At 40.5% G+C, this 22,088-nt stretch overlaps 1 protein-coding gene across 4 annotated transcripts in view; it reads left to right on the top strand.

Annotated features, from left to right (window-relative positions):
- The first annotated feature begins 781 nt into the window (after positions 1-781).
- ACYP2 (acylphosphatase 2) overlaps positions 782-22,088 on the top strand; it is a 46,712-nt gene continuing 25,405 nt past the window's right edge. For 2 of the 4 annotated variants that reach the window (XR_012628385.1, XM_074864552.1), the window contains exons 1-3: positions 855-1,006; positions 1,608-1,624; positions 3,872-3,981. Coding sequence is in view for 3 of the 4 variants with exons in the window: in XM_074864552.1 (XP_074720653.1) it covers positions 937-1,006; positions 1,608-1,624; positions 3,872-3,981 (197 nt within the window). In the remaining variant the exon portion in view is untranslated. Of the gene's footprint in view, positions 1,007-1,607; positions 1,625-1,993; positions 2,106-3,871; positions 3,982-12,154; positions 12,223-22,088 lie in introns of all 4 variants that reach the window. The other 2 variants (XM_074864553.1, XM_074864554.1) reach the window with 2 other exon arrangements.

The following is a 22,088-nucleotide window of genomic DNA, read 5'->3' as shown; positions in this document are numbered from 1 at the left end:
GATTTTACATTTTTTTTTAAGAAAAAGCAAATATGGGGGTGGGAGGGGGGTAATTAAACTGCAAGCAGACATATAATACCTGAGAAAAAAATCTGTGTGGTGTTTGGTTGGAGACTCAGCGCAGTAAACACCCAAATTCAGGCCTGTGTTTCTGCACATGGAGAATCTCCATAGAAGAACTGACATGCCAACACTTCTGGAAGCTTTGCTAATGAAAACATCAGCACTAATGGATACTGCTGAGGGTTGGGGAATAGTTTGCATGAGGGTGAGCTTTTCATCTCCCAGGCCCGCTGTTCCAGCTGCGGAGTATTGGAGCTTTGGTATTTGCCTCAGCACAGTGGTTGGAAAGGCAAGAGAAGTGAGCTTGTAGAAGTCTGGGTGAAAGTTTAAGGTGGAGATGTGAGCCAAGGCAGTCATGTAGCCTTGCCAGGGAGGGATGCCCCAGACAAATCTGCTTTGGGTTGTTTTGGTATGTTTTAGCTTTCAACTACTTAACTTGCCACCCTGTCAGTCAAAGTTACCTCAATTGGGCTATGGATGGAAAACACTTGTTTTCTTTCAAAGATGCCTCGTGAATCCCCACAAAGGCTAAGGCTGGTTACCTCTGTGGGGACCCCAGCTGGGCTCCCAGCCTCCTGCCCCAGCGCTGAAGGACGAGACGGTCGCGCTCAGATCGTTGTTCCACTCTGATCTCGGACACGAGGGGGCCAAGGCCCTGACGAGGGCGCGGCAGGTGCTGCCGGTGTCCGCCCGCGGCGGCGGCCGGGGGCCGCGTCCCTGAGGGCGGGAGCGACGCTGCCTCCCCTCGGCGCGTCCCCGCCAGGCGGCCGCTTCGGCGGGAAGCTTGAGCCTCGCGCGCTGCCGTCGGGTGCCGCCGTCGGAGGGCACTTGGCCGCGCTCGGCCGCCGCCTGGGAGCAGCGCTGCCCGCCGCCATGTCTGCGCTGGCCAAGGCCTCCGGCGCGCTCAAGTCGGTGGATTACGAGGTGTTCGGCCGAGTGCAAGGTGCGGGCGGGAGGGCGGGCGCGGGCCGCCGCGCGGAGGGCGCCCGGGGGCGGGGGGCTGCGCATGCGCGCCGGGCCGCTGAGGGGACGGCGTCTGTGGGGGAGCGGCCGCCGCCTCGGCTGCAGATGCAAGGGCATGGGGGAGGAGAGGTTGGGGAGGTGCCCCCGCTGTGAGGGGCGCCGGGCTCCCTGCGCAGCGCGGGTGTTCTCGCTGAAGCACTTGGCGTTACCCGCGTTTGTGCTGCGTCTTCTGTTAGCGCGGTTCTGCGGGAATTCCCGCCCCCCCCTTCCCGGGGTTGGCAGCAAAACTTGTGAAAACTAAGTCCAAGGCAATTCCCATACTGCCGCATGTTCATTAGCGAAAGCTACGCGCGTTAATGAAAATAATAGTTTGCCGAAGGGAAGGCTCAAGGTCAGCTTGTACCAAGGTCTGTAGAGTTTTACCAGTGTTAAAGTTTCATAACTGGTCTCTGAAATTTCTGTAAGAAAAGACCACACATGACTTGTGTGCAGTTTACTCTGACTTAATATTAAGTGAAATTGCTGGAAGTAGTTTTCTTTCAAATTATATATTTCAATGTCTTTTTTTCTTTCTGTTCTAGGTGTCTGTTTCAGGATGGTAAGGCAATGTCTGATTTACGCGTTGTGCTTGGCAAGTATAGCATTGGCAGTGCTAAAAATAGGGCAGCAGGTCTGTAGGGTATAAACATAGCCAGCCTGAACTTGGACTGCTGGGTTGGGTGGGTGAATGTTACAAGTGGATTTAAAAGGAAAAAATATTTGGCTTATATTGTTACATTAAAATGTATTTTTAAAAGCTTAGTAATGTGTTGTTAGTCTAGTATCTAAAAGTTGTGTTTGGATTACTTGTGATAAAACAGCCACAAGAGTGTTATGATGTTAATTGTAGATATGTTAACTCTGAAGTTCTTGATACTGGCTTCTAAAACAACCTGTTCCTGTTTAATCTTTTTAATGGCAATTATAGTAGCAGCATTTGAAGCAGCTTGTTGTGTTTCCTTGTGACTGAGCGCTACAAACATGCGGTCTGTGGCTCATATCCCAGCCAAACATCTCCACCACCTCTGAACATGCAGCAGGTAGCTTGGCGTTTCACAGAAACCCAAGAAACAAGAAGGCATGTTTCAAATAAGAGCAGTTCTTCTGTCTGAAAATAGTGGACAGTGCTTAATATTAGACCTAAAAACATTTATGTGTAGTTTGTATGTGTTGTGAAATAGTGCAAAATTGAAATGGGCAGAGGGTTACAATATAGTATGTCTTGAATTTAAGTGTTCTGTCCAGTGGGAAGTGTGTGTCCGTGTGTGGGGTGGTGGGCAGGTGCACGCTGGCTCTGCCTTGACCTGGAGCCTTGTGAATGCACACCGTGGTGCCAGTCCTGAGCTCTTAAACCACTGTGGAGAAATGGCTTGTCAGCTGCACTCCCATGCTTTTGGACATGTTAGTATCGAGAAGCTGCTCATCATCACCTTAAGAAATCCTCTTCATAGTTAGTTACACATTTTCATTGGCTAAATTACCCCAGAATTTGGTTTGCCTGCTGTAATGTATTCATAGTGACCTGAAGTTTGGCTGTTGGCTTTACAATAAGTGTCTGAAGAGCCTGATAATGCAGTGTGCCCATTTCGTATCTGTGTACTGCTTTGGGTATTACTGCACATACTCTAAAATGCTTGCTGGTTACTTCTCATCAAAATGTAGTGAAAACTCTCAGATCTTATTGTTAGAGCCATCAGTCTGTTGTTCCGTAATACGAAATAAAATTTAGTAAATTTTAAAATTTGAAACTTTAAAAACATGGGCTGTGAGATTAAAAGTGCAAGAAGCAAAACAGAGGAGGTACCTTTAATGTGAATAGATTTGCTATTAATGAAATGAAGCACTGCGTTTTGGCTTAGTGGGTTTATTGTCCTACATGGAACAAAAACTTAATGGATTTCTGTAGAACAGGCTTTCTGCTACCTTTCAGTATTCAGAGACAAGTTATGAAAACCAGGCATATGTTTCATATGTGCATGAAAGAGAAAATTTAAAAAAAAGTAAATGGCTCAAAAACCAGGGTACTTGCAAATTCCACATTTCATCACGAGAATTGAATAGCTGGGAAACAGTAATTTATTATGGTATTGCAGAAATAGTAGAAAACCATTACAAATGATGACCTTTGCTGCTATTTGTAGTAGTGATGCAGCAGCTGGGGTCAAAGTCAGGTGGAAAGGTTTTTAAAAAGAAATTGGAGAGAAGAAATATAAAGTTCTTAAATGATTTTAGTCACTGTGGTTGTTGAAGAGGCAAATAAGTGGTGATAGGAGCTATAGGAAGGAACAGAGTAGGTACAAGGGAGTTGTGTGGGATTAGCAGAGTCCTTGGCGATCAAAGCTGTTAGAAGTTCCTAAAACGAGTGAAGCCAGTCTTTGGCCTCACTGTGAATGAAAAAAGCCTCACACCATCAGAAGGTTTCTATGCATCTACACCTGAGAAAGGCTAGAGGAAGATGACTTCTATTGTGAGCAGTGTAAATGTCTTTAGTGGGAGCCACCATAGTATAGTTTTTTTGAAGGAAAGTATTAAGAAGTGTCAAAACAGGGGAGGGAATTAACTCATGCATTTATTATCTATATGTAAAATCCCGTTCTTGTGCAAAAGTTGGCTGCCTCTGCTGCAATTTTGGAGTTGACAGGAGTCTTAACACCTGGGTATGACCATCATCCATGTATTCTTTTTCTTAAGTGTGGGTCTTAAAGTGCCAAAAAACCCCACATGAAGGCCAAGTGGGGTTTTAAGTGGTATACATGTGGTGTATGTGCTGACACTGACTGTCCTCTTTCATTGTTTTTCAAATCAGTACACAGAAGAGGAAGCTAGGAAATTAGGAGTGGTTGGCTGGGTTAAAAATACCAGTCAAGGAACTGTAACGGGCCAAGTTCAGGGCCCAGAAGATAAAGTAAATGCGATGTAAGTATTTCTGTGTTCTTTCTTAATCTTACTAAAGTTGTTTACAGAAGCATTTTTAATGCTAAGTGACAGGCAGGTTCATGTCAGTAATGTAACAGTACTTTCAATAAGAGTTTTAGTTTTGAGGAGATGCATTCTTTAAACTGTAAAAAAGTCTTTAGGCTTTAAAAATAGTGTAGCATCAGCAAGTTTTTAATTCCTAGTGTCACACAGTTTGTCAGTGTATTTCCCTAACAACTCTTTTCTTGTGAAATGAAGAAAAAACCTTTATTCATACATGTGTGCAAACATCTGAGTTTTAATTCTTTAAAACTTTTCTGTTAAGAAATAGACTGAGGAACTTCTTTAAATGCTTGCTCAGCTTGTACTTAATTTAAAGGAAATGGGGTTTAAAAATGATTTTTTTTCTTTATTTTAACAAAGTTAATACCTAAATACACATTCCAGCAAAGGCCTGTAGTCTTTACCATCTGGAAGTACATTTTGAAATATCTTGGTGTCTTTAAAAGAACGGGTAACTTTCTTTATTAAATTGCCAATTTCCAAAAGCTTAAAGCTATCACTCTGAGGAAATGATGCCTGGAAAAAACACAAAGCCTAATTCAGTTGCTTCCAACCATCATGTTTTTTACAAGTGTATGTAGGGGGATTGTTGAGAGTTTTGAAAAATCCTTCAGTGGTTTGTTCTCTTAACAAATAGTGACTGATGGTTAAACTTTTCTTTGTAGGCTTTATTATGGATGGGCAATTAGTGGTCCAAATTCTGCCAGCACTTACTGATACAGGAATTGCTTTAAAACTGAAATTAGATAAAGTGAAGTTGGCTTTCTGCAGAGAAAATAGCATTACACTTTCTGGTGAAGAGATTTATATATGGTTATCTAATGTGACAGAAGTATTTATAGTCATTTTCTTTGGTTTTGAGCTTCACATTAGGTTGTCTATCTTGAGCTGCAGAACATTTACAAAGCCAGAGAAATATCAGTTGTTCTCTTGGGTCAAGTTTGTACTTATTTTCTGGACCTAAATATTTTGTACACTTACCTTGGTGTCATCTCTCTAGTACTATAATTTAGAACACCAAAATGAGGTTTTGATTTGCTGGCGTGCTTCTTAATTTAAAAATTTTTACTCTGTTGATTTATTCTCATTAAGCGGGTTTAAGTGAAAGCACAGTTTAGCTCTTGCTATTTCTTGTATCTGCATGAACTAGGGTTGCTGCAGAACAGTGTTTTTACCCATCCTTTTCCCTCTCCTGTTATCTCTGTTGATGGGATTTAAAGGAAACCACGCTTACCCCCACACCAGAAAGCTTGTGTGTAACGGGATCTCATGGTAGAGCTGCAAAATTGGACTAACAAGACTAGGCTTGTTCGCAGAGATGTGTTGGCATAGAGACTATTCCAAAAAGAAATAAAAGTTTTAGTTTATCGTTGTTATGCTATTTTACATGGGTCAGCAAGCTTCAGTAAAAAAAGCTGAAGTTTTTGATAGATGTTGTGTTTGATATTCAGAGCAAATAAAAAGGTTGTTTTGAGTTGCTGCTTCTTCATTTCATTCTGGAAATAATTTTTTTCCTCTGATGTGGAAATAATCTTGCAGTGGTGAGTTTGAAATACAATTTTGAAGTATGCATTGAGGTACAGATTATTAAATTGGAGCATCTAGTGTAGGGTGCTGAAGGAGAAACAGTTCACTACTTGCTCCATGTGTCTGCTCTGATAAATCGAGAAGGTAGTAAGTTCATTTTTGCTGTTAAATTGGTGAACTTGCATGTAAAATCAGAGCTGTTGTATATAACAGCTACTTTGAAAGGTTTGCTCTGTCATTAGGAGATGAAAATATGTTAGAGTTTTTCTGAAGTTTTTTCCAGAGCTTACAGCATTTTTTTGTAATGCTTGGTCATGCTTTCCAGAAATTTATAATCATGTGTTCTAGATTCAAGGGTTATTTAAAATGCTGTCTTAAAGGCAAAATGAGACTTGCTTCTGCTATGACAAATAAATGTAAACCAGTAGTCCTAGACACACAATGGTATTCAAATGGTGGTAAATAACCAGGAGGAAACTGGCACCAAGTTGCTATGCAAGCTCTGGCTTGTATTTGCTAGATGCTTAGAAATTGAAAGAGACTGTATGTATATGACACTTAAAAATTTTGAGATGTACATATTTAAAGAAATTGAACACTTTTCAGAGTTAGAAGTTATTTGAAGAAAGCTTTCCGGTGAATGTTATTTCAGATAATGTAACCATGTGTTACCTGGTAGAAATCTTTCAAAAAGGGTCTGTGTAGTGTCTTTTGGCTAAGCATTTTCCCCCTTGTAAGTTACCAAGTTAAGCTTAGAGCACAGGATAGCCTGATTTGTCAGAGGTGCAGCACTTGGACTCTTAAAAAGATCATGTATTAATGGTAATAAACTGATTTCTCACTAGTTTTACTGGTTGTGGTTTGTTAATGTTAGTGCTTCTGGGGGAAGATGGAAGAGGTGTTTTGGACTATCATAAACAGTGTTTGTCTTCCAATGATGCTAAGAAGAATCAAGGAGGGGAGGGGTGCCGTAAGGAAGTACAGTTCTAGAACAGGTAAACAGCAAAACCATAATGGGAGGGAGGAATGAGGGATAAGGGTTTGAAGAGGATCAAGATAGGGAAAGTGTAAAAGGAAAACAGTGGGAAAAACACGGTGAGGCAGTTGACATTACCAGAAGCATGGAGTGAAGAACAACAAAGTGTGCCTTTGTTCTGGAGCAGTAGTGCACAGACCACCAAGCCAGTGGTTTTCCAGCAGCAGTCCTTTGTGCCTGACTATCTGACCCTGTATTCTACCTTGTATCACGACTTGTGTTGTGAGGCACAGCTGGGAAGTGTGCAGTACAGGCTCAAGAATCAATGCCTGTATGCGTTGCTTTTTTTATGCAGATTGCAAGGTAAAATATCATCTGGAAGAAACTATGAGCATAGTCCTGGTGCTCTATTTTAAGCATTATTGTAATGCATGTGTAGAGTTTAGATGAAGAGTGACCAGAACCAGTATGAAGTGGAGAACATAAGATGGAAGGCAGGAGAGTTGGGAGGTGTGACTATCCATCCACACCTGAAGTTCTCTAGGGAACTGAGAGCATGTTAGTGAAGATGTATTCTGAAAAAGAGTTGGCCAAGTAACTGATGATCTTCAGGGAGTCTAGTCCAGTGAAGCACAACTTTATTGTGGTAGAACTGAGGGATTAGGTGCAGGAAGGCAGCCAGAAGCTTATGTATCTACTGCTGCCGATGCAGCACAGAAGAGTGTTTGCTAATGTGGGCACCGGCCTGTGGGTTTGCTTCCTTCCCATCCTGCTGGGTAAAGTAACTCAGCCTGGCTTAGTTCCTCTAAGGTGCCGAAACCTGGATTTTGTCCTAAAACATGGAAGTAATGGTTTCCCTGCAAACACGAAGTATGATCATGATGAAATTACTTTGAAAGATGACATGCAAAACAGTTTCCTCTGGAGCATGTAACAACTTAGCAGGAGCATTCTCACTCCTGCAGAAAGAAGTGGAAAATGATGGGTCAGTACAAAGGATGGGGGCCTGTCAAGTGCTGCATGTGCAGGAAGCGATGTTCCTACTGAACTATTGGCTTAGTGTTGAACATGGCTATAAACTTCTGTTGTATTGGTGCTGGGAGGCTGACTTCTTTGTCAAGTTCTCTAATAAAATCTTGATCACACTGAAAACTGGCAAATTTTTCTGACTTTGAGGCTCTGGTTTCAGTGTGAATTTCACTGAAATGGGAGAAGTTTAAGGTATGAATGAGCAGTTTTTGATTTTAGGTATTTTCATTTCAATATTACCCTTCAGTTTGTTCTTAATGAAAAAAAACTTTTAGATTCTCAGAGATCAGGTGAATTTTACAGAATGTTTTTTGAAGCCAGTTTTTAATTTTAATTGGGAGATCTTGCAGACTGTTGGAGAGGTTATTTTTAACAAGTCTCGGACCTTCTATCTGTAAGCTTGCTTTACTATCCCTTGCTTTTTATCCTCTAGATGGAGCTGTTTGTTCTGTAGATACTTTGAACTGTGCATGCTTCATTTGAAGTGAATCTGTTTTTAGGCTGTTATGGTAGAATCCATCTTTTTCTCCACTACCTCTTTCCCTACTGTATTTTATAGTCCTGTTTGCTGCTACTACTCCACATAGGTAACACCCATTATCCTTAGATATTAAAAGGTCATTTTCAGTCTCTTACCTGTCTGTAAGCCAAAGAATACTAAAATCACAAGAAAAGCAGAGTCACAGCGTTTATAAAACATAATGACATCAGGTTTTATGGTAAACTGAAGGCTTTTTTGCCAGCCCAGATATTAAGTGGGGTAGAGGAGGTAGTGCTTGGGTTATTTTTTTTCATGAAGACTTGCAGTACTCAGTTTTCCATTATAGTATTCTGTGATATTTTTTTGGTTTTATTCATTAAATGAGGTTAGAGCCTCCATAGTCATCGTGGTTGTTGCCATAGCAACTTGCATTGACCGGCTAGAAATGACTTCTGTATGAGAATTTTTTGAACTTTGACATATTGCTTCGTTATCCATGAATAGAGGAAGATAAGACTCTTGTAGATTGCGAAGTTCAGAATTTATTTGAAAAATCAAAGATTTCCAATCAAGCTGACACTTTAAAATGTCTAATCTTAGGACTTTTTTTTAGAGGCGAGTAGTGTATTACAGCATTTTAAGTATTCTTAATGTCTTCATAGAAAGGCATGATATTAAATATAGACTGTTTGTCTAGGAAATTGTTTTTAATTAGTAAAGTAATGTTAATTTGGTTTGAATGCTTTAAATTTTTATATCATGTCAGTTAAGAATTGATATTAAATGACATATACACTCAAGTTATTTTCAACACTTACCTGCGTAGAAAAATCTAGATTTTGACCATGTAAAAGTGGAGAAAGGAACTCTATTATTACAACTATTGTTCTGTTTCATTAGGTATATCCAAGGTTCCTGTCTGTAACAACTGGCATTTAATAAACACTCTTTTCAATGCATTTATTTAAATTTTTACATAGATTAGTGCTGATGATGTGAAATGGAACTAAATGCTAGTAAAAAAAAACCCCCTTTGTATTTAGACTGTTTGGGTTCCTTGAGGGTAATTCTAGATATTAATACCCAATTTATGTTGAGATAAAAAATGAAAATATTTTACTCTGTTTTGAGATTTTTCTCCTTTTTAACAGCATATTTTCCAATATTCAATTAACATATTTAGGGGAATTCAATTAACATGTTTAGGGGAAGAAACTGTGATGCTTTGCACATGAACCTAGGCCTAACAGTAGAAATGCATCTCCAGGGCATGCTTGTGCAGACAAGGAAGTGGTTGAGGTTTGTAGATTAATTCAAGACATGCGTGATACACCCAGAAGCCTGCTATTGAGAAGACGATGAAGGTGGCTGAGTGAAAAGTTTAGAGAGGTTGGGAATATTGGTGCATTAGGGAGAGAATATGGAAGTCAGTTTGTGTTTGTCAACAGCTGATCTGTAAAATGATGTGATTGCAGACAGAATCTGTAGATTCAAGAAGTGGTGAGTGACATCAGATTAGGGGAGAAGACACAAAATTTCCAGAGATAATTTTATGTCTAGAGGCAGAGATACAGTAACCAAAGGTGTGCTGTAATAGAAAAAAATCATTATGGGAGATTGGTCTTAGAGATAGAAGGAAAATTGTGAAATCTGTTAGTGTGGGAGAGGAGAATGTCAAAGGAATGAGCTAATTGTGGTGGGAGTGAAATACCAACGGGGGGTTGAAATGAAGTTTATGGTCAACCATAGTAGAGAGGATCTAGTGAGAAACAGATCATTACACCATCTTAATACAAGTACTTCTAAAACAAATGAAGTAGGTTCTGAGAAACTCTTACTGTTGTTCTAAGATGAATGCAGTTGTTCCCAAAATAGGCTCCAAATTCACAGGTACATGTGTTCAGGGTTGTACTTATTAGAAGGTGGTAAAAATGTTACTGGAATGGCCTAATTAGTAGCCATGTTTAATGAACATGCTGGCTGAAATCCCATTGTGTCTTTGATCAAGGAGTGTGTAGGCCAAGGTGAACATGAGCGTCACACATGTCTAGAAAAGCACATGGATGCAAAATTGCAACTGTTAGATTGTAAGTTGGTCATGCAAAGAGCACTAGTCGTTATATGCTTCAGTGTTACAGAAAACATAAAATTTGACTAAGACTTTTCCCATATTTCTTCTCTATAATTTTCTAAAAAAATACATCTGCTCTGATGCATAGCACTTCATGTGTACCTTGTGTCTTCTCACTGAGGCAGTTATGTGCCATAATAGTATGGCTGAAATATTTCCTGCATGTGAGGTTCTTGGCAAGGTGACATGATATATTTTGAAGGAAAGGGGAGAAGGAAATAACAAGACAGCTTGAAGAATGTGATTTTATGCTTTGCTAAAATGGGAAGCAGTGAAAAGGGTTAGGATGTGTTCTCATTTATGATTCTAATGAAAAGTACAGGTTTTGCATCAATCACTGCTGAAGGTGATTTACTGTATTTCAGTGACTCAATAGCAGTCAGATGACAAGTAATACAATTGGGTTTTTGTAGTTCAGTGTGGGTCTAAGTATAACAAGCTTGGTTTTTTTGGTTCTGTTTTATTTTTAATGGTTTAAAACTAACCTACACTGGAAAACTAACTAGTGGTAAACTATAGTCTTTGTGGCTAGTATAATGGTAAATGTGACCACTTGCTCATACTGATTGTTTGAGGTATTAGTTTCTTATCTATGAATATTTGTTTATTGCTTAAAGTTGACCAACTAAATGTTGAACTATTTCAATTATGCAGGCTCAGAGCTTTGTCCTGTAAACTGCATTTACTAAATGTTACTGCTAATGACCTGGAAAAGATTGGAATTAAACATTGTTCTTTGGGGGTTTAGTGGTTCAAAACTAGCTAACCGAAGAACTAAATATAGTTTATTATAGCAACTGTAGGCTGTTTGCTAAGACAAGGAGTGGGTCAGTTAAGTCAGAAGATGCAGCTTTTTTGTTACTGGCTCCTGAGAATAAAGCCTGTAAGATATTAATGATACTTACGTGAAGGGGAGAGCTGCATGCTTCCAACACAGAACTGGAGGCCGAGTGGCTTACCTTCGTTGTGCCCTTGCTATTTTAGATGGATGTGCAGCAGTGCTGACTTCCCCTGAGTCAAGTTCCCTCTGGTTTGTCACTTTAGGCCACAGCAGAAGGCAGTTCTGTCCCTGTGGACCAGGAGTGGTTGAGGCAAGAGAGGTGTAGCTCTTCTCTGAAGGTCACGCAGCCCACGAGTGACAGCCAGGAATAGGAGTGGACTCCTGGCACAGGCCCTGTCCTTTAGACTGTGCTGGATTGTCGCTGTTCTTCACTTTGAAATGCCAGAAACCACTAAAGCTTTTAACCATGGTTATGTCTTTCTGGATCTGGAATAGTACAAAAAGGATGTTTTCCACACCCCCATTTCTTCTGCTGGGGTATAAAGATAGCTGTCTTGTGTCACCTTGTAGATATTTTTTTTCTTAGAGTCACTGTGGATTTGCAGTAGCTCAGTGGAATTGGAGTTCTTCAAAGTGTCTGCTTTAATTTCTGGTCATTGAGATGTTTGTAGTAGTCATATTTTGATAAAATAGTTTGTACTAATTTAATTATGCTAAAGTAGGCTTACAACAGAAATAATTAACTAGTGTTTAGTAAATACTATCTTATTAGAGCTTAATCTACATGCTTTCTTCACATTTTGAGTATCAGATTTTTTGAAGGAGTGCAGGCTAAGCAGTGTTTTTGAGAAGAAAACCAGTTCCTGTTGAATCTTCCATGTTCTCACTGACACTTAAGGTTACTAAACCAGTGCAGTGTTTAGAATAATAGCTGTGAGAATCAAAATACATGTTACAGTTTAGTCTCATACCTTAAACACAAGTCTACTGAGGTATTTTCATTGGGGGGGGGGGGGCACCTCACGACAGCTTGTGGTATTTGATGTTTGAATTGATTCAGTGAAGAATGTTTCTTCCTTCCAGCTCCCTTTGAAACTGCCAGAAATGTCTGTTTGCTTTACTAGGAGCCATATGACTCCTTCTGTTCATTGAAGTTTTAAGGTGTTCCACACTTTGTGTTTGTAGGTATCTGTACAGGAAGAGAAGTTGCTGCAGGCCTCTCATACATACCTGGTCTCCTGTTCTTGTTACTAGTGAGTGTATTAATATTTGTTTATACGTTGGATACAGAAGACACAAGTTGATTTCTTTTTATGTTCATAGACATCTACCAGATGTTATTCCTGCATTTAAACAGGACTCTATTTCTGGAATTGTGCCTCTGGAATAAGAAGTGTTAGTCTGTACAGTGTCTTGCAGAACTCAGTATCTGATTTTGGGCAAGGTACTCAACTTTTACTTACTATGTCTCTGGTGCCTTGTGTCTTTGGAAAAGATGATTCCACGGGGATGTTGCATTAATGCTTCACAGTTCTTTAACAGTGTTACTGAGTGAAGTCCTAACTTGCTGCAGAATTAGACTTTGATTTGCTTAGCTGACAACTATCTCTGTTAGTATTCAGTTCTCAAATCTCTGCAATTGAAAGCAAGTAGGACTGTGATGTTGCATTGGATTGTACTATAAACACAGGCAAGTGGAACTGCTATCAACATCAATTTAGGGATTTTCTTGAATAATTAGAGGTTATATGCCTTTCTTACATCAATGGTCAAAACTCAAGGAACTTAATTTGACTCTAATCTTTTTAATTAAAGCACAGTAACTATTGTAGAGCAACTCTTGGCAGGATTGGTTGAGTTTTCTGGGAAACTATTTTCAAAATGCACATGACATAAAGATATGTGATATCCACTGGAAGCTTTTTATTCATTTGAGTATTTTAAGTATATATGCATTCTTTCTAGTTGGTATTACAGGGACCATGTGTAACGCTTTGGTATTTTCAAAGCAAAGATGTTTTATTACTGATACAGTACTATGTGGAACAATTCAATACCATTATTCTGGCTTTTTCTGATGAAGAAAGTGTTCTAGATCATCTTTACTGCTACAACACAACATATACAGAAATATTGAGTACAAGTTCAGTTTAAACTGTATTTTCAAGGAGGTTTATGTACTCCAGCTTATCAAGGGGAAAAACTGTGTGCACACAGTTAAAAACAGATCTTTGGCAACAAATTGGTAACTATTAATAAAGCATCTACTTGAAAAGCATAGGTTTCCTTGAAACCTGTTCTAGGTGCTGTATTTGACAAAACTGCCTGGGTTTTTGCTCTACAAAATAAATCTAGTACTTGAGTGATGTGAGGCTCTAAATGCTTGTCCTACCGAATGTGGCTTACTCGGTCAAGATTGCTGAGACAACGTCTGTGTTGCCTTCTGATGGCACAGTCTTCCTTTGCCCCTGTTGAAACAGCCAAAATCTGTGGGACTGTTTTCACAGCAGTGAACCAAAGCTGCTGTACTTGGCTTCTCAGCAGGGTTTTCAAGCTTAGCGCTAGAGTTTAGTGCTTCACCAACAACACTCTGTAGCTCCCTGTCATCTTAGCACATGGTAGAGCTTGCTCGTGTTTGCCTATATCAAACTGCATAAACATAATGGGAAGGAAACTGACAAACTTGTCATAATTTCCTGTGTAGCAAAGAGCTGAGATGCTGGTGAGACTGACTTCACTTGTGCACATGGATTACACACATCCAATTGTGTATAAACTCACTGGGGTTTATCCTAAGGCATCTTGGTCACAGCTTGCGTGTGATGTTTCAAAGAAGTTTTAAAAGTAAAAAACAGCTAATGTGGTTCTTGAAGAACAAGTTCCCAAATCTAGTGTTGTGTTTGGCTTTTTGTATTCAAACACAGTTTCTTTGACCTTAAATTCTGAAGTGTTCTTTCTACTGAAATTGGGGCATTTAGAAGGGTTTTTTTAAACTGCACTGCTTAAGGCTAATGTGTTTCAGCAGATTAGGCACAAAGATTGTGTAGGATGGTTGTGACTTTGCAGTGTTGTCGAGGAAGCCATGCCAAAAGTACGGTATAAATTCTGGTATGAAAATTTTTGATTTGTTACCATGTAAATTCTGATGTTTCTGCCTAGGTAGGTGCTAACTGACTTTAGCACGAACCAAGAAACAACCGGGGATACCTACACTGTAGCAGGGTGTCGTAGGGGATTTTTGCCTTCTGAGAAGTGCAAGGCATAAGAATTTGCAAGTCTTCTGTATGCTGAAAGGATAGCTAACGCTGTTCATACCAACTTTTAATTTGATAATGGTGTGCACTTGGTGTTCTAACCTACAGAAGCTTATTGAGAATGAAAAGGTTGCAGCTAACTGGTATAAAAACAGGAATTAAATGTGCAGAGCAGTGTTAAACAATCATTACAGAATTAGTACAGCCAAGCATTCAAAAGTTGGGCTAGACTAGAGTGAGTTGTACTACAGTGCAGTATGATGTCTGTTTTGTTCTCTGATCTTCCCACTTAATGGCTGAAGGGCTTTGTTTTCCTTTTGTGTGTGCTGATAACTTTTGAAGATTAATACTCCAGTAAGTAGGGTAAGAGCCTGTTATGACCACTTTTCTCTCTTAAGAGGGATGAAGCGTGTTGTTCTGGGTTTAGAGATTTGTGTTTATTATTGACGGGACAAAGCAACATTAAACTAATATTAAGATTGCATTATGTAAGGGTGAAAAGACCTCTGCAAGAATGTTTCTGCTGTCCCCAGGAAAGTGTCATGAACTAGGCAGACAGATTCAGGATGAAGCTAGTAGTAGCCCTTGCATCTGGTGCGAAATCAGGAGGGAGTGTTTCTTAGATGTTTTAATGACATGATGTGCAAGAGCTCTTCCATAGGACTGCAAAGATTTTGTAGTCCCAATGGACAGCATACAACAGAGGGGGCAGGTAGTTAGCCATGAATCCTGTGTTCAGTGGGTGGATTTGATGTAGTTCTGAAGTCACTAGTGTGATTATGCAGTTATGAATTGAGCTACTACTGATTTTATCAATGTTCTGGTGGTAAAAATGCAGACTTGGAAAAGCATCATCCCTCTAGGATTTAAGCACTCAATGAACTAGGTGAATCTAGTATTTTAAGCGAAATCTTTATTACTTATGCCACACTGCACAGATAGCTGAAAAGGAAGAGGAAGCTAGTTACAGCTTGTTTTATGGGGAGGGAGGTCTGAAGCCTTTTTATGTTGCTGAGAGATACGTGTTTGTTTTATTCTACAAATTACAGCAGTACTGATTTGATTCACAGGCAACCTGTGTTCAGTTTATTTACCATATTTTTATCGAAAATAAATGTTTCACACTTATGTGCTTGAGATATGCCCTTTGCCAACAGGAGGAAAAAAAAATCAAAATTGCTTCTGATGCTGCTCTTCTCTCTGCTGCTATTTGTACATTGCAACAGTAGAAAAAAACTACTTCTGGTTAATTTCATTATCTAAGATGTAATTCAATTTTCCCTTGTTCATTTTCTCCCAAGCCCTCCCTCCACTCCCTTGTCTTACACTCCAGGGTAATACAGTGTTTATTTGCTTCATGTGCTGCTCTGAGATTTTTCCCTTTAACTGTGCTGGATGTCACCAACTATCCTGTAGAGTTAACATCACTTTCTGTATCTTTGCCTTCCTGTTTTATGTGGTCCCTCTGAAGGGGGTACTGAAGTCTTTTTACAGAGACTCATTTATGTAAACTTGGAGAACACACTGAGTTTGGTCTGGCATCCTTTTGCTCTCGAGCTGACTTACTGTAGTCACTCTGTGTTACTGGCTAAGAGCTTTCTTTTCAAAGCTGGTGTTCTTTGTGATGTGTTTTCCGTAGCTGGGGTGGAACTGCTGGTTGGTTTAATCTCTAATGAATACTCTGCTTGTGTACCTTGAATGTTTTCCACTGGTGTTCAGACTTGTGCTCCTGTGTTGTGATGCTCTGGGCTCTTCCTGCTTGTTTCCCTGCTGCTAAAGGAACAGAGGAAATCAGTCTGGAAAGGATTCAGAATTTAATGAAAGAAAATGAGGCTTTAAAATAGGCAGCTGATATTATGTTTGGAATAAGGTTCCTTGAACTCCCAATGACCATTCTGATGGGAGAGGGTCCTGGACAAATAGTTTTCCTTCTCTTTCTTTGATTCTAAGCCATAGGATTCTAATATTTACTAGACAACAAACCATCTGGACCAACAAAGCCAATCTATTTCAGCTCTCAAATCTCCCAGCAATCATTTAATGGAATTTCAGCCATCATATTTTTAGATCACAGCAGGTTTGGTCTGCCATATAGGAACCCACCTGAAATCCTGTTATACTGTACAAATGGTAATCCTGAGCCTCTGGCCCTGCTTATTGTGTAATATAAGCCACCCCTTGAGATCAGATTTCAAGGTCAGTACTAGGAGACTTATCAGATAGGACAAGCTATAACTCACTGTCAGTCTGTGTAGGTTGAAAATATTCTGTAAATTTAGATGGCTCAGTGTTTGGCAGAGGAGCTTTTTAAGATTTCAGGACCATGAGATGGTTTGGCTCTGTGTTGTGGAAGGGGTGGAGAAGAACAGCTGGCTGCTGCCAGTCTGAGATCTCCCTGCCTTGCTCTTGCAGACTGTGGACCCAGGAACTGGAGCCTGGATACAGATCACCTTTGTCAATCAGGGGCTGTAAGGACTCTGGCCCTAAGGGAGCTCTGCAGTGGCTGTTGCAGAGCCAGGAGGGTTGGAAGGGTTGGTCTTCAGCAAGCATGCATAGCACAACTGTCTTGGGGCTGTGAACTTCGAAAGCACAGGCTCCCCAGCAGCCTTATAGTCAAACTAGCAGCATATTCTGATGAAAACCACTTTGGAGTGCAAATTCAGTTCCTTTTGGAGATGTCTGTTCAAACTCTGAGGTCAGCTGCCTGTTGTCCAGTGAATGACACATGTAACCTATCTGTGGTTGAGAATATACACAGAATTTTTGTGTTGCTGCAATTGAGTGTTGCTTGTGCTATGCCTGATGTGGCTGAGGAACTGTGCTGGAGTGGTGTTACTGAGCTTCAGTGACAGAAAAACACATTTGCTGTTCCCTGCTGTTGGTCACAAACATGGCTCATGATGTCTACTTGGGCTTAAAACCAGTCATGGCTGGGATGTGGTCAGCTTTGCAGAAGTGCAGTCGAACAGCTCCCATGATACCTTGCAGAAGGACTGCTGTCTGTTTGACTGCTTTTCCACATTTTTGCATGAGCATGAGTTGCTGTATTATATTATTCTGCTGCCCTCTCAGCACTCAGCAGTGATCCCAACAATGTCTTGTGTGAGACCTGCTAGGGAGAGCAGAGCTGTTGAAGGTGGCTGTCCTGGTGATGAACCCTGCTAACACAGTTGGAGGGGTGTTTCCAGCCTTCCTCCAACTGCTGTATCCTCTCAATTAGGGAGGAAGAAGTGCTGAATATTAGCATGAGTGAAATGAGGTACACCTCTGCTTGGTTTTTGATGGGAGTGCTCTGTATGCCAGGTGTGCCAGGGTGTCTGGTGGCATCCCCTGAAGGTCATGATGTAATTGATTTCTGTGTTGTCTGGTCCATGTGACACATCAACAGTTTTGTGTGAAGTTCAGCTGTCAGGACCTGCTGTTACCCAGCCTGGGGGGTGTTCAATGCTCTGCCTGTCCTAAGTGATGTCACAAATACATCAGTAGCAATATAGTGCAACTTCAAAAACCAGATAGTGTTCATATTTACTTTTTGCTATTGTCATGGAGCCACAATTGATAACCATGAGGTTGGCTGTTTGGAATAAGGGCCAAGGCAAATTTTGGTCAACACTTGTCATCATAAATTCGAGACACAAATGTGAATTTAACTTGGAAACACTTTTACTGAGTAGTTACATAGGGATTATTCTTATGCTGTACATGGAGGAACTGGGGCACAGAGCAGCATCAGTACAGTCTCAGAGCAGATCTGTGGTGGAGTTGGAGAAGGTGTGGGCCTGTTGATAGCCAGTCCTACACTAGTCATTAGAACAAGGTTTCTCCCCTTAAGTTGTTGGGGTTCTGTAGTGCATTGGTTAGCTAATGTCAATAAAGTGCTGAAGAATAACACCTTGCTCTAAATTTCCAGGTGTAGTATGCTCTTGCCTAGTCTCCAGTAACTGCATTTGGACTGTGTCAAAGCATACTGTTGTGTTATTTTATCAGCTGATCTCTGGGCCAGCTGGAGCAGTCTGTTTCTGCTAGGTTCAAAAGAAATTTTATCTTCCTAATCTCAAAATCCCCCTGATGTTAAACAGTACAAAGAAAAAAATCATAGGCTGGAGTCAGTCAGGACCCTGTTCTGCTTTATTAACATGTTGAAAGAGATTCCTACTCCCAAAGAGCAGGTAGTAGAATTGAGTAATAAAGCCAGAGAGTGAGAAAGTGTTAATGTACACATGGAAACCTGTAGCATGGAGATGAACTGATGGGCTCAATTGCGCAAGAATTTTGTTGCAGACTCGGAATTCAAATTGTTTCTGGACTTCCAGTCCAGCCCTTCGCTCCTCTACTCACTTCACCCTTCTGATCTTGTAGTTTAAAACAAAACTGTTCAAATCTGTCTGTATTCTATAGCTATTAATAAGAAAACAACTGTGTTTTGTAGTTCTTGCACAATAGAAGTGAAGTGTTTGTTATGTATGCTAGCTGGTATGTTTTTCTTAAATGCTAGCATTAATAATAATTAATTGGATAGTTAGAAATTTTCTTTCTGGCTCGTGTCCATATGGATAGAATAGGCAGAAGATTCGGAGTCTCAGCAGCGTGGAGTGGAACGTATGGCCAATTAATTGTTTCAGTGAGTACTTGTAAACAAGGTCAGCCCAGCGGGCTTTCAGGAAATCTCTTATGAAATGTGGTGTTGTCTCCATTATCCTTTTCAAGGGTTTTGGTGTAGGACCAGAACAGCAGGCAGGGTTTCTCTCTGCTGTGCTGTTTGAGTACATACAGCAGATTTCTCCAGGCTTGCAGACCCATAGATAAACATTTAAAAAAACCAGACTTGTAGGCTTTTATTAAAAGTGTATTTTATTCTCATCTTCTGAAAGCAGTTTTTACCTGAGTTTAGTCACAATTACTCAGTGAATTTAGGCTAACAAAAATCTATTCAACTTAGTGTCTGCTTTTCTATTGTAGCTGGTACTAAAAGAGGTATTCCTGTGATTCCAACCTGAAACATGTAGAAGGCTGACAACCTCAATATTGAGCCACAGATTTTCTGAGAAATGCTGAATATTTTGCTTGATTTTTGTTGAGAGCAATCTAATAGACTTACATGATCTTGAGTGTTCTGGTGGTCAGGCATGTAAGGTATGCCTGCTGGAGACAAATGGAAATCGCAGAGCATGGAGCACACATGGGACCTGGGCATGAGGCGTGTTGATGGGGTAGGTGCCAGTGTGTGCCTTGCCCAGTGAATTAGAATGTCACATTGCTGTGGGGGATTGCTGTGGGAGGGGATGCTGGAGCTTGTGGGACAGTGCTGTGACATGGGCAGGGATCACTGAAGAATCCTTCCCACTGCAGACCTGCTAGATGCCTTTACCCTGAGAACAGCACCCTGAAGAAAGCGGTTGGCTCTCTTTGTCCTGACAGTGCTTTAACTCACCTCCCAAATGGAGGTAAAAAGTGAAGTTAATGGCTTCAGTTGGAGTCTTGCATGGCAACTTGTCTTCTCCCGAGGGGATCGTGTCACTGGGATCGTGACCCCCTGTAAAAAGGCATGAAAAAGGTCTGTGTTACGATGTGGTTTGAAAATCAAACTTAGTAAATGCTATAAATGTTTACCCAGCTAATGTGGCTATGAGAAGTTATGACATGAATCTTGAAATGGGTAGCTTCTGTGCGAACATGGAGCCCAGGTGTCTTGACTGGGACTCTGTTGGTGCTGGGGTCTGCCTGTGCGTATCTCCCTGACTTTATGGCACTTGTTAGGGGTAACACTTGCCTTACTCCACTTCACTGCCTGTTCAAAATCACAGCATGTGCTTACCGATATGGGGGACTTGACAAAAATAGCTGTTTTCTTATTCTTTGCCAGGTGGTATGCCCTGTCTAACCTAGTATTTCTGTAGTGAAGAAAAGGAACAGAAGTGCCAGAGCACTGAAGGCAGTAAATGCGTGAGTCCCTCTGGTTAATGTGAGTCAGTGTTCCAGGGTAGCAAAGTGTTTGTTTGCAGTGGTGGTTTCCCTGGTAGGTGGTTGCTTATTGTTGGTGCTGTTGGAAAAAACCTCCAAGGACAAAGTGGAAAGGACAGAGAATTTATAGTAGTTTCAATAATGTGTTGATGTCAATAAATTATATCTGGTATGTAGCAAGTGTTAATTTTAAACAGCTGTCTTTAGGTAGAAATAAGTTCTCTGATCACACCTCCTAAAATATAGTCCAGAAGAGTCATGTTCAGCTGGTCACAAGATTAGGCAAATCCACTGGTGAAAGTTTGTGGTGAAATGAGCAGGAACAGAGGTGACTCGGGCTTGCCTGAGGGTGGAACATGCAGTCCATTTCAAGTTAGTGTTGATGCTGCTTGTTTAGAGCATTGTGGTTGGTAACCCTTCTCTCCTCTCAGACTGACTCTTTGCTCTTTAAGTGGATCAGCAGTGTAACATGTGCCAGGGGCTTTGGGAATTAATCTCTAAGTCCTAGCTAAATACAGGAGTACCAAAGGGAAGGGCTGTGCTACATGTTCCCGCTGTGCCTGCTGTAGACAAGCAGAATGTGCACTCGATCATTATTACACAGTCAGCCTGGTCTTTACAGTGAATTTAGCATTTTTGAAAAGTTGCTGCATATTTAAAGGAAACAGAGTTGTAGTCTGTGGCAGTGCAACATAAGCCTCTTAATTTGATTTAAAACAAGCTTTTCCATTTAAAGAACTGTTATATAAGAAAACTTCACCACACTTACATTAACTTCTGCATTATTGGCATTGTACACAGTATTTCTAACAGGACCTTGTGAGCCTGCCCTCTGCTGAGGGTACATATTGTTGACATAATAAGCAAAAATATGTTTTTCTTACCTTTGTAGTTGGTGGGGGCAGTGAGATGGAGTTCACTTAGGAGGAAGACATAAGATGAAGTACTCTAAATGCTCACATAAAAGAAAATGTTAATTCTGAATATGTAACTATCTCAAAGAGGAAAGAGTAAGATGGGCAGGAGAATCAAGTACTTGTAAATAACAACTTCTGTTCTTGATTGTGCCACTCTGCAACAGCAAGAAGAGCAGCTGTCTTGAGGGCAGCAGACACTGAAATCCATGAGCAGTTTGCCCTCCCAGTTGTTCTGGCTCTACTACAGCTTGACAGCAAACAAGTTCTTCTGGCAATTTCCATTGAAGTTTTGCCTATGTTTATACCACTGTAGTGGGTCCAAAGTGACTGGATGGTAAAAGAAATTCTGCCTTGATGAAATCTAAGCGATCCAGTAATAAAATAAAAATAAAGCAGTCTCAGAAAGGGTTTTTTTAAAGCGCATGGATCTTCATGGAAAGACTTTTTCAAGAAAGGTAAAAAAGTAAATGTCTATGGGAGAAAGGCCTATATCTTACGAGATTATCCAAAGAGGGCTGTTGCTGTAGCAAATAACTACTGGTGTGCTGTAGTTGGTGAATAAAACGTATAGAAAGGGAGGCTTTCAGTTGATGAACTCTAGAGAACAGGCAAGGCTGCTATAAGGCACACTGATAACATTTAATTTGCCAATGACTTGGTGCTTGCATTTTGGTTGACTGGAAAGCTGAGTAAAGATTTTTGTGACTATAGTTGATGTTTGTTCTTAAAGCCCTGATGGTTGGAACAAAACTACTATGTAGGAATTGCAGTTATGTTTAAAAGAAAGGTTTCCAGTCTTGCATATTGCAGAGAAGTTGACACTGTTAGGGTAATGTCAAAACCCAAAGGCAAGTAAGAACTCTGGATATTATTTTAAAGATCTCCTAAGATTTCAGCTCATGATTTTTCTGGCACTTGATTTATCAATCTGAACATGTGGGATTATTACTAATCGTTAGTGAAAAGGAGATACTAAGACTATTATGA

Source organism: Strix uralensis, chromosome 3 (assembly GCF_047716275.1).
Source record: "Strix uralensis isolate ZFMK-TIS-50842 chromosome 3, bStrUra1, whole genome shotgun sequence".
Lineage (NCBI taxonomy): Eukaryota > Metazoa > Chordata > Aves > Strigiformes > Strigidae > Strix > Strix uralensis.
This window is presented reverse-complemented; position numbering and strand designations above follow the sequence as displayed.